The sequence below is a fragment of the Notothenia rossii genome (genome assembly GCF_949606895.1).
Source record: "Notothenia rossii genome assembly, chromosome: 6".
In the NCBI taxonomy this organism is placed as follows: Eukaryota; Metazoa; Chordata; class Actinopteri; order Perciformes; family Nototheniidae; genus Notothenia; species Notothenia rossii.
The window spans coordinates 84999630-85016919 of NC_136909.1; the positions used below are offsets into that span (position 1 = coordinate 84999630).

The window sequence follows — 17290 nt, forward strand, 5'->3', positions numbered from 1 at the left end:
TCCTTTATAGCCCAACATTAGCCGCCTTTAGCTTAGCGGTGGTCACGTGAAGTCATGTGACCGTGCTGTTGTTCCTTTATAGCCTAATGTTAGCTTGTCACTTCAAAAATCGAGGTGTTAATATGTGAAGATTATCCTGCTGAACAAAACCTGTAAGTATCATGAACGTTTGTTTGCCACAGAGATTATTTTCTGTAAGATTCATTAAAATCCCGTTGGCTTTGTGTCAAGGGAGCCCTTGCTATGCTTACGTAGGGATTCGACCTAAAAAAATACCTCATCACTGCACCACTCTATTCAATTTCTTTGGCAGTTCAGTAAGCTGACGTCTGATTTATTAAACTCTCCAAACTCTGAGTGTACCACATTAAAATGGATCTTTAAGGATTTAATATATAACACCTGGTCGTGCCACGCTGAAGCAGAGAGTAAGCACCTAAATCACATTAGAGGCTCTCTTTGTTCAATCGCAGCTCCCAAACCAAACTATATATATTTTTAGCTCTACAATGAGTGAAATCCAGAGATCTATTTTAGTGGCTTGTCACCATGTTTAAGGAACACAATGGTCCCCTGAGCTTGTCCTGGATGTACAGTACATGTGCTTTAATAAAGACAGTTTCAGTACAGGAGGCATGAAAGAGACCCACACGTTTATCAAAAGATGAATATTTAAAACATCAGTGATGTAAAATAAGCTACAAAACAAAAATCTCATAAATAGAAATCCTTTGAGGCACTTGACCTCAAAGAGATTAATCAAAGCTGGAGATATCACACCTGATCCATATCATTGTGCTCGTTAAGGTTAATTACAAACAAGCTGTGTTAAGAGCACGCAAAAAAATTACACAAAATAATAAAGAAAACTTGGTTTACAATTGGTTTAATTTGAGACTTGAAGATGGATGTTAAATTCATTTCTCATCTGTTATTTCTATAGTACCCTTTCACATATTAAATTAGATTAAATCCGTCATGAGAGTAACATGTAGGGATTGTTTTCTGCTCCGAGTAATCCCTGCTCATTGAAATGTCTATTTCTATTGTCAGAGATAGTGAAGACCAGCTTAAGTTCGTTATAAAATTAGCTCCTGTGATAAAACATCTGTCATTAAATGTCGGCTAATCTCGTGCTGACGTCTCTCTGCAGGTTTGGAGTCGTTTGTGAAAGTCAACATTATAGTTCAGGACGTCAACGACAACAAGCCTGAACTGAATGTGGATGACATCTTCGTATGTGAGAACGACCGCACCAATACGGTAAGAGAAACATGTTTTGCAGGTTTTCTTATCTTTTATTATGATATAGACATGTCACAGTAGAGACACTACATACTGGTATACACCTGAACATCAGCAGGAGAGGACTCTTTAAAGTAGAGACACTACATACTGATATACACCTGAACATCAGCAGGAGAGGACTCTTTAAAGTAGAGACACTACATACTGATATACACCTGAACATCAGCAGGAGAGGACTCTTTAAAGTAGAGACACTACATACTGATATACACCTGAACATCAGCAGGAGAAGACTCTTTAAAGTAGAGACACTACATACTGGTATACACCTGACCATCAGCAGGAGAGGACTCTTTAAAGTAGAGACACTACATACTGATATACACCTGAACATCAGCAGGAGAGGACTCTTTAAAGTATAGACACTACATACTGATATACACCTGACTATCAGCAGGAGAGAACTCTTTAAAGTAGAGACACTACATACTGATATACACCTGAACATTAGCAGGAGAGGACTCTTTAAAGTAGAGACACTACATACTGATATACACCTGAACATCAGCAGGAGAGGACTCTTTAAAGTAGAGACAATACATACTGATATACACCTGAACATCAGCAGGAGAGGACTCTTTAAAGTAGAGACACTACATACTGATATACACCTGAACATCAGCTGGAGAGGACTCTTTAAAGTATAGACACTACATACTGATATACACCTGACTATCAGCAGGAGAGAACTCTTTAAAGTAGAGGCACTACATACTGATATACACCTGACTATCAGCAGGAGAGAACTCTTTAAAGTAGAGACACTACATACTGGTATACACCTGAACATCAGCAGGAGAGGACTCTTTAAAGTAGAGACACTACATACTGGTATACACCTGACCATCAGCAGGAGAGGACTCTTTAAAGTAGAGACAATACATACTGATATATACCTGAACATCAGCAGGAGAGGACTCTTTAAAGTAGAGACACTACATACTGGTATACACCTGAACATCAGCAGGAGAGGACTCTTTAAAGTAGAGACACTACATACTGGTATACACCTGACCATCAGCAGGAGAGGACTCTTTAAAGTAGAGACAATACATACTGGTATACACCTGACTATCAGCAGGAGAGGACTCTTTAAAGTAGAGACACTACATACTGGTATACACCTGAACATCAGCAGGAGAGGACTCTTTAAAGTAGAGACAATACATACTGATATACACCTGAACATCAGCAGGAGAGGACTCTTTAAAGTAGAGACACTACATACTGATATACACCTGAACATCAGCAGGAGAGGACTCTTTAAAGTAGAGACAATACATACTGATATACACCTGAACATCAGCAGGAGAGGACTCTTTAAAGTAGAGACAATACATACTGATATACACCTGAACATCAGCAGGAGAGGACTCTTTAAAGTAGAGACACTACATACTGATATGAACCTGAACATCAGCAGGAGAGGACTCTTTAAAGTAGAGACACTACATACTGATATACACCTGAACATCAGCAGGAGAGGACTCTTTAAAGTAGAGACACTACATACTGATATACACCTGAACATCAGCAGGAGAGGACTCTTTAAAGTATAGACACTACATACTGATATACACCTGACTATCAGCAGGAGAGGACTCTTTAAAGTAGAGACACTACATACTGGTATACACCTGAACATCAGCAGGAGAGGACTCTTTAAAGTAGAGACACTACATACTGATATACACCTGAACATTAGCAGGAGAGGACTCTTTAAAGTAGAGACACTACATACTGATATACACCTGAACATCAGCAGGAGAGGACTCTTTAAAGTAGAGACAATACATACTGATATACACCTGAACATCAGCAGGAGAGGACTCTTTAAAGTAGAGACACTACATACTGGTATACACCTGAACATCAGCAGGAGAGGACTCTTTAAAGTAGAGACACTACATACTGGTATACACCTGACCATCAGCAGGAGAGGACTCTTTAAAGTAGAGACAATACATACTGGTATACACCTGACTATCAGCAGGAGAGGACTCTTTAAAGTAGAGACACTACATACTGGTATACACCTGAACATCAGCAGGAGAGGACTCTTTAAAGTAGAGACAATACATACTGATATACACCTGAACATCAGCAGGAGAGGACTCTTTAAAGTAGAGACACTACATACTGATATACACCTGAACATCAGCAGGAGAGGACTCTTTAAAGTAGAGACAATACATACTGATATACACCTGAACATCAGCAGGAGAGGACTCTTTAAAGTAGAGACAATACATACTGATATACACCTGAACATCAGCAGGAGAGGACTCTTTAAAGTAGAGACACTACATACTGATATGAACCTGAACATCAGCAGGAGAGGACTCTTTAAAGTAGAGACACTACATACTGATATACACCTGAACATCAGCAGGAGAGGACTCTTTAAACAGGAAGCTCACTAATAGCACAGGCAAAACTTGGAGAAAAGGGTGAAAGTTTTAACAAAGATAAAACACAAATGCATGAAAATTCAGTTTGGGTAGGGTCTTTAGTGTCTTCAGATGCTGCAATGCCTCTCTCCTATTTTTAAATTGTAAAAGACGCAGCTAAAGTAGGTGGAACAAAATAGCTCAGAGCTCAAATAATTTCTATACAGTGTTTGTTTGTTTGCTGTTTCACACAGAGAAAAACTGAAATGGCATGTGTAGTAAATGCTTCTCAACAACAATCTTGAACAGATGGAGGAATGTAATTTACATTGAGTTGCATATGTCAGCAGTATGTGTATAAACTGCATTGTGCTCATTTCCCAAACAATACTGTATATATTTAGACGTGGTATAAACAAAGTCTGTTTCCAGTATTGATTAATTACATTTCTGTGTGTTTCCTGAGCACACATACTCCACACAATATTGAACAGATGGAGAAATGTAATTTACATTGTATATGTTAATAATATATGTAATTTTAGTAACCCCATGAAATTGCATGCTGTATACATTTTGATTTAGTATAAGCAATGTCTGTTTCCTGCATGAATTAATCAGATTTGTGTTTTTTCCTCAGGTGATAGGCACCTTGAGAGCAACAGATAAAGACGACCAGCCCGTCTCCTTCACTTTCAGCCTGGCCAGCGACAACTCCAACTTCTCCATCAGAGACAATGGCAGTAAGTCTTTGTATTCACGGAGCATATTTACCTTTTTTTTCCTTTGTGTTTGTTGCTCTAAACGCTGCTCGCACAAAGCACTTTTTTTGCCACTTGTTGCTATGCGACAGCTGAAACCCCATTTGAGGCTCGGTGCTTTGTTGCCGAAAGTTGAAATTATTTTAACTTTACAAAGCGAGCCTTGGTTCTCCGCAGCCAAGACGGGGGATTTAGAGCCTTTCTGGGACCATAAGTGCTGTCTAGAATGCACAAAAGCAAATATTGAAAATAATGAGAGAAAATGGCTCTGAGGACTTGCAGACGACTCTCTGTGTATAATAAACTCATCCTGGCTAAGGATGTCGAAGAAATATACCGCACACTGTGTAACTGTGGTGCTTTTTACAATAACATCAAGCTGACAGGGGATTACACCTCCGTTGTGCAGGAGAGAAAGCACATTGATTTTCATTTTACATTATTTTGAAAGGAAAAAACAGCAACAGCTACAGCTTTACATTTGAAATATATTGATTAAACATGACTGCACTAAAAAGGAAAGTCACCATTGTTACTTAAAATCTGGGAACTATGACATTAGGCGCTTTCACACCGAAGTACTTTTCCCCGTACTTTTCCCGTTTAGTTCCTATAGTGTCTGGAATTTTGCGTTCATACCAAAAAGAGAACTTCGTTCAGATAACTTTTTACCTCCGCCTGCTAGAGAGGTGGGACTATCCTGGGGAGAAAAAAGTACCAATTTCTGATTGGCTGGGCGAATTGCAATCCACGCCCGGTAAAACTCTGAAAAGTTTTGTGAAGCCGCCATTGTATTTGCTGGCATTAGCATTATTAGCATTAGCATTCGCCCCGTGCATCAACGGAGAGAGACTAACTTATGGGAACACAAAAAAAAACATGGGAGCGGTGGAGATGAGGAGGTGTCGGCCATCTGGCGATTTACTCGGAAGGCTTCAGTAGAAGCTGCTGGGAGTCCCAGCAGCTTCTACTGAAGCCAGTCCCCAACTCCGGGGACTTCCGGCCGGGGACTTCGGGTGGCAGTATACGCCGTGAAGTTGTTTGCGGCCTGCCAGTAAACCCAAAGCAGAAGAAGAAGAAGTGATATCAGCGGCTTCATTTGTGTAATCTTCCCTCAGGGAACTTATTCCGGTGTGAACGCGATCGGCTCTTTAGTTCCATGGGGGAACTAAGTGCTGGGAACTAAGTATGGCAAAGTACTTGGTGTGAAAGCGGCTTATGCCAATCCATCTGGTAGGTGTTGATATATATAGATAACATTTAAGGATGGATAATAAAAAAAACAGGACGAAAAATGAGAAACAACTATAGCTTACATTTGAAATATATGGATTGAACATGACTGCACTAAAAGAGAAGACCCTACAATCAGAAGGATATAACATCTGGAAACCATGACTATTGCAATCCATCTGGTATGTGTCGAAATATTTCACTGAATAATTAAATTGAGCTCGGGGCAGTACAGATCAAAACTTCACAAGGATCATCCAAAGTCTTTATGATTCAACTTCTCAGCAATATAGACCTCTGGGCCAAGTGTGATGTCAATCTGTTCACAACATATAATTATTTCAGTATGGACCAATGGCCGACTGACGGCTAATACACAGTGGTACGATTAAAAATACGATTAATTGAGCAGCCCAATTGGGAGTGTAATAATCAACATTCTTCATCAGCGAGACTAAAGCAATATGGACCCTGAATCTAACTAGAGCTCTCGTCCATAGGAAAGAACGTGCGCCAGGGAACCTTCGTCCCTGAACAGTAAACTACCTCATGGCGGCTTGTGCTCGGTCATAGACTGGCAACAACAATGCGCCCAAGCTGCCCCTCCTTAAGAGAGATAGCAGCAATACCCAAGCTCCTCCCCCTTAAGAGAGACAGCAGCAATACCCAAGCTCCTCCCCCTTAAGAGAGATAGCAGCAATACCCAAGCTCCTCCCCCTTAAGAGAGATAGCAGCAATACCCAAGCTCCTCCCCCTTAAGAGAGACAGCAGCAATACCCAAGCTCCTCCCCCTTAAGAGAGATAGCAGCGATACCCAAGCTCCTCCCCCTTAAGAGAGATAGCAGCAATACCCAAGCTCCTCCCCCTTAAGAGAGATAGCAGCAATACCCAAGCTCCTCCTCCTTAAGAGAGACAGCAGCAATACCCAAGCTCCTCCCCCTTAAGAGAGATAGCAGCAATACCCAAGCTCCTCCCCCTTAAGAGAGATAGCAGCAACACCCAAGCTCCTCCCCCTTAAGAGAGATAGCAGCAATACCCAAGCTCCTCCCCCTTAAGAGCGATAGCAGCAACACCCAAGCTCCTCCCCCTTAAGAGAGATAGCAGCAATACCCAAGGCCGTAGAACTATGCCGTGGGAAAGGAGACAGTGAGAGGAGAAAACGATGAACTGTGTCGAAGGTTGAATACCTAAAAGAAAAACATCTGGCTCTGCGCAACATAAAAAGAGAGCTGTCTGTTGGCAAAAGATCATTCTAAATTCAAAGCGGCGTCTTCACTCAGTAGATGTAATGCCATTTGGGAGAAGAATATGTGTAGAAATAAATATGCAAGTTAGAAAATGTCATCTTGAATAAACACACTGTGACATTGATGATGGTGTGAAGCTCTGCGGAGACACTTGCTTTGATCCAGACATTGATATTTAGGCGAAGGTTGGTGCTCTGTTACGTCAGATTTCCAAAGCTTATTTGGGTTATTCAGCTCAGGACACACAACATGGGCTCCAGTTAAACAGTTTTCTTCATTTTTGATCATCACACCCCTCTTATCAAACATGAAAGCCCGAGGAAGAAGTGTTACCAACTGTTCTAGTCAAATATTAAAGTGTGAATAGATGAAAGCCTTAGGTAGTCAGATGAAAGATTTAGGTGAAGTGTACTATTTCATTTAAGTGAAACATATTGAAAAGAAAGATAAACAGAAGGGTAGAAAAAAGGCTCGAACTTGCCTCATCCATTTCTTCTATACGCTGAAGCCTGGAGGGGTTGAAGTGAAGAGGAAGATGGAGGGAAAGACATATGAGGCAGAGGTGGAAGACGAGATGAAAGGAGGCCGAGAGGAACAGATTGGGATTAAAGAAAACGGGAAATATTAAAGTGAAACCGTGTCAAAATGAGGAGGGAAAATATAAAAGGGAGAGGAGAATAAGCGAGCGTAAACAAGAGGCAGTTAGGACAACAGGAATGAGAGGAGAGGAGAAAGATGATTAAAAACAAGAGGACACAAAGGGAGAAGCAAAAGGAATTCATAAAGAATTGAGGATGAAGAGGAGGACATGATAAAAGAAGGAAAGATCACATAGGAAGCATCATTAGCTTCAATGAAAGGGGGAATGGGGTTATACTGTAGGAGGAAACAGATACTGAGAGAAGAGGAAGATATAGACATGAAAAGAGAGGAGATGGACCAGTGGTGTCAAGTACATTTACTCAAGTACAATTTGGAGGTACTTGTACTTTACTTGAGTATTTCCCTTTAATGCTACTTTGTACTTTTTCTCCACTGCATGTATTTAATCCCTTTAGTTACTTCACAGATGTGGATGAATGATGGTAAATATAATCAAATCTTAAATCAGACTTTAGTTCCACCTGGAGTAAATCCACAAGCTACCCTGCAGTATACAAAGTCATTCAAACTAGCTGCACCTTTACCAGCTTTGAGAACACTTTCATGATCAATCATTATAAAACATATCATATATATTATTCTGAAATGGACCAATCTGCACAATGACTACTTTTACTGTCTTTCACTATATTTTGATGATAATACTTTCCTACTTTTACTTGAGGGACATTTTGAATGCAGGACTTTTACTGTAACAGAGTATTCCTACACTCTGGTACTTCTACTTTTACTCAAGTACAAGATCTGAGTACTTCTACTTTGACTCAAGGACAAGATCTGAGTACTTCTACTTTTACTCAAGGACAAGATCTGAGTACTTCTACTTTTACTCAAGTACAAGATCTGAGTACTTTTACTCAAGTACAAGATCTGAATACTTCAACTATTACTCAAGTACTAGACCTGAGTACTTCTACTTTTACTCAAGAACAAGATCTGAGTACTTCTACTTTTACTCAAGTACAAGATCTGAGTACTTTTACTCAAGTACAAGATCTGAATACTTCAACTATTACTCAAGTACTAGATCTGAATACTTCTACTTTTACTCAATTACAAGACCTGAGTACTTTTACTCAAGTACTAGATCTGAATACTTCTACTTTTACTCAAGTACAAGACCTGAGTACTTCTACTTTTACTCAAGTACAAGATCTGAGTACTTCTACTTTTACTCAAGTACATGATATGAATACTTCTACTTTGACTCAAATACAAGACCTGAGTACTTCTACTTTTACTCAAGTACAAGATCTGAGTACTTTTACTCAAGTACTAGATCTGAATACTTCTACTTTTACTCAAGTACAAGACCTGAGTACTTCTACTTTTACTCAAGTACAAGATCTGAGTACTTCTACTTTTACTCAAGTACATGATATGAATACTTCTACTTTGACTCAAGTACAAGACCTGAGTACTTCTACTCTTACTCAAGTACTAGATCTGAGTACTTCTACTTTTACTCAAGTACAAGATCTGAGTACTTCTACTTTTACTCATGTACAAGATCTGAGTACTTCTACTTTTACTCAAGTACAAGATCTGAGTACTTCGACTTTACTCAAGTACAACATCTGAGTACTTCTTCCACCGCTGCAAAGGACACAAAGAGGATGGTATATGTGTTATAAGTGCAGGATGTCAGTGTGAACATCTTTTCTCCCCTGAGCCCCCCCCCCCCTCACCTCACCTCACAACACTTTCAGAAAAACACAGCGTACACACTCGCAAACATTCATTAAGAGCGGCAAAGTGAAGGCTTTTAAAATATTCATCGACTACCAGCTCTTTAAAAGTTGTAGAAAACAAGTGTGCTTTCAATACGCGACCGTGAAAGACACACACACTCCGACAGTGAGTTAAGAAGAACAGTGACAATAGTCTGTTCAGAGACATCCAAGATGCAGTGCATTAAAACCAGACAAGAGAGGAGGAGGAGGAGGAGGAGGAGAACAAAGGGATGAAGAGAGACTAATGAGATGCAGGAGGAGAGAGTTGAGAGACAACAAACGAAATGTAGAGAGGACAGTGAGAAGAGTAAATCCGGAGAGACAAATTCAAACGAAGACGGAGACGGAGAAGAGGGATGAGATGAAGGCAGGACAGAAGCTGTTTTCATCTTTTATTCAGTTAGTTAAGGCTTCTTCTTCTTCTGTGTACACACACACACACACACACACACACACACACACACACACACACACACACACACACACACACACACACACACACACACACACACACACACACACACACACACACACACACACACACACACACACACACACACACACACACAAGTATATTAATCCTTCAACACACACACACCTTCAGTGAAAACAAATGCTCACAGTGAGGTGGCGGTAGAAACAGTTTTCAGACATGTAGAGCTTTTATTAAATGGGTCAGTTTGATTACCTTCAGTTGAATATTGCAAACAGTTTGAGGACAGGATGAGAGAGAAGAAGTAAAGGAGGCGTGTGGCCAAGGCCGGATTAACCACATGGGCAACCTGGGGAAGTGCCCAGGGGCCCTTGAGCAAAGAGGGCCCTTCGTGACAAGATTAAAAAAAAATATATATATTTTTTTCGGGCACAACCTCTCTCATCATACATTGTTTTAAATGACACTCACTTTTCGCCATAAATAACACAGCTTTTCCATAGGGTAAAATTACTGTAGGTCTCTGTACTGTAGGTCTCACTATGTATGCGCTCAACTTTATTACTACGCGACGGCGGTGTATAGCCGAATCAGAGCCCCACCCTTGAGCGACCACACAATTTCACTACATATTTTACTTTTTTAACTCTCGATGTTTGTGACAAATAGAACTCCTCGTGTCCTTGTACAGCCAGCCAGTCATATTTTGGCATTAAGTGGGGTGCTGCTCTGAGGCTTTGATTGATTTTACCTAGGTCTTCTTGAGCCATACACTGTCTTGAGATCGTATCCATTGTATATTTGTCTGGTGATTTTTGACTGAAAGGGCAAACGGCTACACCTACTTTTGTTGAACTATGTGGCGCAGTGGGTTGTGGGTTGGTGTTCGGAGCAGGTGGTCACAGGTTCAAACCCCACTGCAGTCAGCATGTCGTTGTGTCCCTAGGCAGGACACTTCACCCCAAATTGCTCCTGTGGGGATTGCCAACAGTATTGACTATGTAAGTCTCTTTGGATAAAACCTCTTACAGGCTCCTAAAGCAATAGTTGTTCTGTAAAAGGATTATACTTAATACATAAAAAACCTTTCAATCAACCAAGATCAAGAAGTTGTATAACCTCTCAAAAGTATGTTGGATCGTTGTGGTATGTTTGCAGTTCTGTACGAACAGACGTAGTTAAGTAGTTGTCGGGGATTGGTGTTAAACTACTGCTACTATTCTGAATAACTACGATGTTGTGATTATAGTCCTATTTAGAAATGATTTGCCACTTTCTGGATTTTCCAATACATTTGTATGAATATGATTTCATTTGTGGGTTTAAAACACTTAAAATAGTGGAACTGTATTCAGGCAGATCATTCGACCCATTCATCCAAAAGCCAGAGCTCCAGTTTGAGAAATTAGTTTGTTTATTTAGTTAAAACAACAAAACTGAATCCTCAACAAACACTTTTACTAAAGTGATAATCACAATCAGGGAGGATTTTGGCGAAGTGGCGCAGTGGGTTAGTGCGTTGGTAATGGGATCAGGGGGTCACAGGTTCAAACCCCACTGCAGTCAGCATGTCGTTGTGTCCCTGAGACACTTCACCACAAATTGCTCCTGTGGGGATTGCCCACAGTATTGAGTATGTCAGTCGCTTTGGATAAAAGCGTCTAATATGTGACATGTAATGTAATGTAATAATCACTTTGGTGCTTTTTCCAATGGTGGAATCAGAGGTAATAATGTTGAAATGTTGAGCCAAGTTTTATACTCCTTCCTCAAGACCAATGTACTCTCCATTGTCTCCAAATGTCCGCAACATCCACACGTTTCTTATTTATACGTTCTCTTAAATCAGAGCTATATTGTGCGTTTCTTTCGGAGAGTTTAACGCAGCGAGTCTAGGTATGCCTGAGTGTTTGCGAGGGTCTTTTCCTACCATTGTGTTTCTGAAATTCCTCCGGCGGCGGGATATTGTGGAGAAAGGCTCTCCCCGTCGTCTCAGCAGGAAACCCCTCTCTTCCGGGGATTTGAGTGATGACTGTATTGTTGCTCAGGTCTGCACACTCTCTGCTCAGCTCAACAGCTAGGGTTGTTCTGTGCACTTTTTCTGTTCGTGTTCCTACGAATATTAAGCAAAATGTGTACTTTTCTGCTTGTAACATGCATACAGTCTTTTCAAATTCAAGATTCAAACATTGTATTGTCATATGCACAAAGCTACAGTGTAGAAATGGCAATGAAATTCTTCTGACCTGAGCTCCCCCAACGATGCAACATATATAATACAATACAAAATAAAGTAGTGAACAAAGTCAATATAGTTTGCAAAATAAACCTCCATCTTCACGGGAAACCACTTGGTAACGTTGGTGGATATATCCTATACGTTTTGGTTATAATAACAATGAAAGTGGAGAAGTGAAATGACAAAGAAGTCTGTGACATTAGGAATTAATTGCCGGTGCTAATAGTTAACGAGGATACAAGATAAAGATATGACGTACTTTATTGATCCCAATTTGGGAAATGTTTGCGATGTAGCAGCATATCAAAGATAGATTCAATTTGAACAATATCTTAATTTCTGAAGTTTCTAATGCCCAATTTTCTTTAAGTGTCATACAGTATGTCTGGAAGCCTAGGATAGATAACAGGGTATATGCAGGAATCCTGAAGTCAAATGTAAGACCTTTTTTAAGGCCCTTTCCATACATTTGAAGACCTCATCGCCACTTGGAGTTCTAACCGGTTACCTTGGCGACACACTTTACCTCACATTCACTATATACAGTATTGATTGTCCTTCCTCCTTATCTTCCAACCATTTGGACGCAGACTTGCATTTCCCCATAACGATGTTGCTTAGCAACCGGTGTAAACGGACCTTCGTGTGCTATCAAGCAGTGAGCGTGCGATGTCCTGTTCAGATGACGTCAAATCCAACGGGATGCCATAAATAAAGTGCACAGAATCACACTACACACCTACGCAATGATTACCTTTAGGCAGACTGTAGAACACAACCTCTTTGGACCATTTATATACTTACTGAAAACAAGCTACAAAATGGAATACCTTGGAAAATGCCATTAAATACTTTTTAATAGCCTTCATTTTCGCTAATTAGATTTATCAACTTTTAATACTTTTTAGGACACCGCGGACACCCTGGATAAACATACAATTAAACACTGTTCTCAGAGGACTTTTATTCCCACGAATGAGTCTTTATTTGAAGAGTGTGTCATTCATTTGTGACGAATTGTTTGATTGTTAGTTTCGTGTTTGGCTTGATGAGTGTTTTTGGGTGATCTGCACATCCTGACCTCCAGCTTAAGCAAACTTCATGTCTTCCTGTATTGACTTGTATAACCACATTTGACCACAATGCATTTAAATAAGGAGACATATTTTCTATATTGTCATAATATTCCCACCTTCAAAGAGATAACAAATATGCTGATGCATGTATTTTCGAAGCGTTGACGCCAGGAAGAATAGCCAATGTAGTGCCAATGGAAATGCTGATGGAAAGATAAGGAGAACAGTTTGGGGTGAAATAAATAAAAAAGTGTTTTGCTGACAAATAAATTGGTTTCCTGAGTAAAAAATAGTGTTTTTGGGGCCACAAATACACAACAGAGGCACATTTCATCTCTCTTTATGCTTTCTGATTCACAAATATACAGAATATGATTTTCTGTTTATTATGTTAAATACTGGAATTAAGTATAGTAGGTTTAGCCACGAGCAGCCAGTCTCTTTCTCTCTCTTTGACCACATTTGATCCTCAATGCATTAACAGTGGGGACATATGTTCTATGTTGTAATGCCCTTCTCCTCTGCAAAGGAGATAACAACATGCTGATGCAAGTTACAAAATGTTTGGCCTCATTTATGCCACGATTTCAGACTTTTAAGGTACTGCCATTATCTATAATCCTAAATGTCTCCAATCCTAAATGCACCAAAGTGACAGATAATCACAAATCATCTGTCAGCCTTAGTTATGCAACAACTCTCCTCTTGTTCTTATATCTTGTTTTATCCACGGAACAGACGCTCGCTGTATAAATAGACTTTTAAAAGACAGCGGGTGAACATTAGATCCGCTTTAGTCGAGACAAAGTGATGAGTCAGACAAATTAGACATGGATTTCTGCCGAAAGAGGAAAGGTACATCGAAGGTGTTGTCGAGTAGAACGCTCACCGTGTTTATTTTTATGCTTCTTTCTTCAGACAGCACAGCAGACATCATGGTGAAACAGGGGCCGTTCAACCTGGACGACCCCAAGGATTACAGCTTGGATGTGAGGATCAGTGACGGAGGAAGCCCCCTGCAGGCCAGCACCACCAAACTGGCAATAAAGGTCTCAAACATTCAAAGGCATCTCATTCGATGTTCAATGCATGTGATGACGTGTGAATGTTAACGCGCTTTGAGGGGTTGTAAAGACTGGGAAACAGCTCAATTCAGACCATTTGCCTTTTTCCAGCAATCTCTTATTTTGTCACAATGTCTTCTTAAGATGTGCACACACTGCTTGAATAAATGCATTTGAACAGAGATGGCAAAAGTACACATATCCTTTACTCAAGTAGAAGTACAGATACTGGTGTTTAAAAATACTCTGGTGAAAGTAGAAGTACTGACTAAACTTCTTTACTCAAGTCAAAGTAAAGAGGCTTTGAAATGTACTTCAGTAAAAAGTACCCATAACTAGCAGCTGTTTTAAAGAGTACCTGACCTCCCTTTATATTAATAGAACAATAATGTCATTGTTAGCTAATTAATGTTTCCATGCTGAACAACGGCAACATGACAACGTTTCCATTGGTCCCTCTTCTTTAGAGAAGACCAGGAAATGATGGATACACGGATCGTGTTCAAATCAATAGGCACGCAATGACTCTAAATAATAATGATCACGCCACCAAACACACATTCAGACTAAAGGAACCAGCCTGTTTGGAAAATGAGAGAAGTAGAAAGTACAGGTATTCGTGTTCAACATGTGAGAAGTAGAAAGTACAGGTATTTGTGTTCAACATGTAAGAAGTAGAAAGTACAGGTATTTGAGTTCAACATGTAAGAAGTAGAAAGTTCAGGTATTTGTATTCAACATGTAAGAAGTAGAAAGTACAGGTATTCGTGTTCAACATGTAAAAAGTAGAAAGTACAGGTATTTGTGTTCAACATGTAAGAAGTAGAAAGTACAGGTATTCGTGTTCAACATGTAAAAAGTAGAAAGTACAGGTATTTGTGTTCAACATGTGAGAAGTAGAAAGTACAGGTATTTGAGTTCAACATGTAAGAAGTAGAAAGTACAGGTATTTGTGTTCAACATGTAAGAAGTAGAAAGTACAGGTATTTGTGTTCAAAATGTAAGAAGTAGAAAGTACAGGTATTTGAGTTCAACATGTAAGAAGTAGAAAGTACAGGTATTTGTTTTCAACATGTAAGAAGTACAAAGTTCAGGTATTTGTGTTCAACATGTAAGAAGTAGAAAGTACAGGTATTTGAGTTCAACATGTAAGAAGTAGAAAGTTCAGGTATTTGTATTCAACATGTAAGAAGTAGAAAGTACAGGTATTTGTATTCAAAATGTAAGAAGTAGAAAGTACAGGTATTTGTGTTCAACATGTAAGAAGTAGAAAGTACAGGTATTTGAGTTCAACATGTAAGAAGTAGAAAGTTCAGGTATTTGTATTCAACATGTAAGAAGTAGAAAGTACAGGTATTCGTGTTCAACATGTAAAAAGTAGAAAGTACAGGTATTTGTGTTCAACATGTAAGAAGTAGAAAGTACAGGTATTTGAGTTCAACATGTAAGAAGTAGAAAGTACAGGTATTTGTGTTCAAAATGTAAGAAGTAGAAAGTACAGGTATTTGAGTTCAACATGTAAGAAGTAGAAAGTACAGGTATTTGTTTTCAACATGTAAGAAGTACAAAGTTCAGGTATTTGTGTTCAACATGTAAGAAGTAGAAAGTACAGGTATTTGAGTTCAACATGTAAGAAGTAGAAAGTTCAGGTATTTGTATTCAACATGTAAGAAGTAGAAAGTACAGGTATTTGTATTCAAAATGTAAGAAGTCAAAGTAAAAAGTCTTCAGAAAAATAAGGAGTGGAGTAAAGTACTGATACCAGAAACATGTACTAAAGTACAGCGAAGTATTTGTACTCCACTACTTCCCACCTCTGCATTTGAGAATTGTACTGACTGAGTGATTGTTTCCTGTGTAGTCGTGTCGCTGTGACGCCAGGAGGATTCCTACGCAGTGCAAAGCCGGCGCTCGCAGGATGGGAGTCAGTGTTCACGCCCTGATAGCCATTCTGCTCTGCATACTCACCATACTGGGTACGTTTCCCTATATTTCTTGCTTTCCTTTCGTATTTGTTTGATGAAAACAGTCATTGCTCAACACTACTCAGAGATGATCTTTAGAAAAGTACATATTAAGTTCATTTTGAGGTTCATTGTATTTAGTTTGTCTACTGGGCCATGTCTCCATGCTTTAATGTTCAAAAAGCTCTTTATTGTTCTCATACTGCCTGTGCTGCAGCACCTCTTTTCACCCTCTGTCTGAAACCAGAGCCCAGTCTGCTCTGATTGGTTAGCTGGCCGGCTCTGTTGTGATTGGTCAACCGCTTAGAGATGTCCCGCCTCTTAGCCTATCACGTACAATGTGTTGTATCTTTAAAACTATAACACATAACACTGCAGAAACAAAACCCTAAAACCATACTGGTTAAAACAATGGTGTTTAGGCGCCTGATTTGTCATTCAGAGATTTTGACGGGATATCCTGTGACTCAAAAATCTAAACAGTGAATATGAGGAAGGGTCTTCGTCTGGTGATTCATGGACATTATTTTTGTATGTTTGTGTCACTTAAGACTCACTATTTCCTCTTCCCTTTGCAACCCCCATGCATAGGCACCCTTAGAAATGGCTTATGACGTTACCATCCTCCACCTGATTGGTTAGCTGGCTGGCTCTGTTGTGATTGGTCAACCGCTTAGAAATGTCCCGCCCCTTAGCTTATCACGTACAATGTGTTGGAACGCTAGCCAATAGGAGCGCGAGTGTTACATAGTGGGAAACATGGGGAGAGAACACAGGAATTTGAGTCATTGCAGACCATTTACATGCACACAAATATAAACACACTACAGTAAAGGGAAAACCTCCGAAAGAAATAGGGGTGTTCATCATGAGGGAAATATCCCCTTCTTCCTGCTATATTTCTTACTTTCTTTTACAATTAAATGAACATCTGATGCATTCAAACCCCTGACAAATGATCTCACACATTTGAAATTAAGCGTATCGCTGCCAGGCAAAGCTCCGCAGGTGAACTCACCACATCTCCCCCAGGCTTGCTCTCTTCCATTCTTGATGTGCAAGTTTTCCTGCTTTAATCCTTTTCTAAGAACGCTCAGTTTCAATTTTTATCTGAAGCATCTTCTCCAAAAACTTCTCAGAGGACGCTTCCGCCATATTCCCAGCTGCTGCTCTATCACT

The 17290-nt window shown here is 39.8% G+C and overlaps 1 protein-coding gene across 2 annotated transcripts in view; it reads left to right on the forward strand.

Annotated features, from left to right (window-relative positions):
- cdh5 (cadherin 5) overlaps window positions 1-17290 on the forward strand; it is a 94326-nt gene that overhangs the window by 59298 nt on the left and 17738 nt on the right. For both annotated transcript variants that reach the window (XM_079690666.1, XM_079690667.1), the window contains 4 exons: window positions 1154-1263; window positions 4339-4441; window positions 14002-14132; window positions 16009-16123. In XM_079690666.1, the coding sequence (XP_079546792.1) occupies window positions 1154-1263; window positions 4339-4441; window positions 14002-14132; window positions 16009-16123 (459 nt within the window). The remainder of the gene's footprint in view (window positions 1-1153; window positions 1264-4338; window positions 4442-14001; window positions 14133-16008; window positions 16124-17290) is intronic.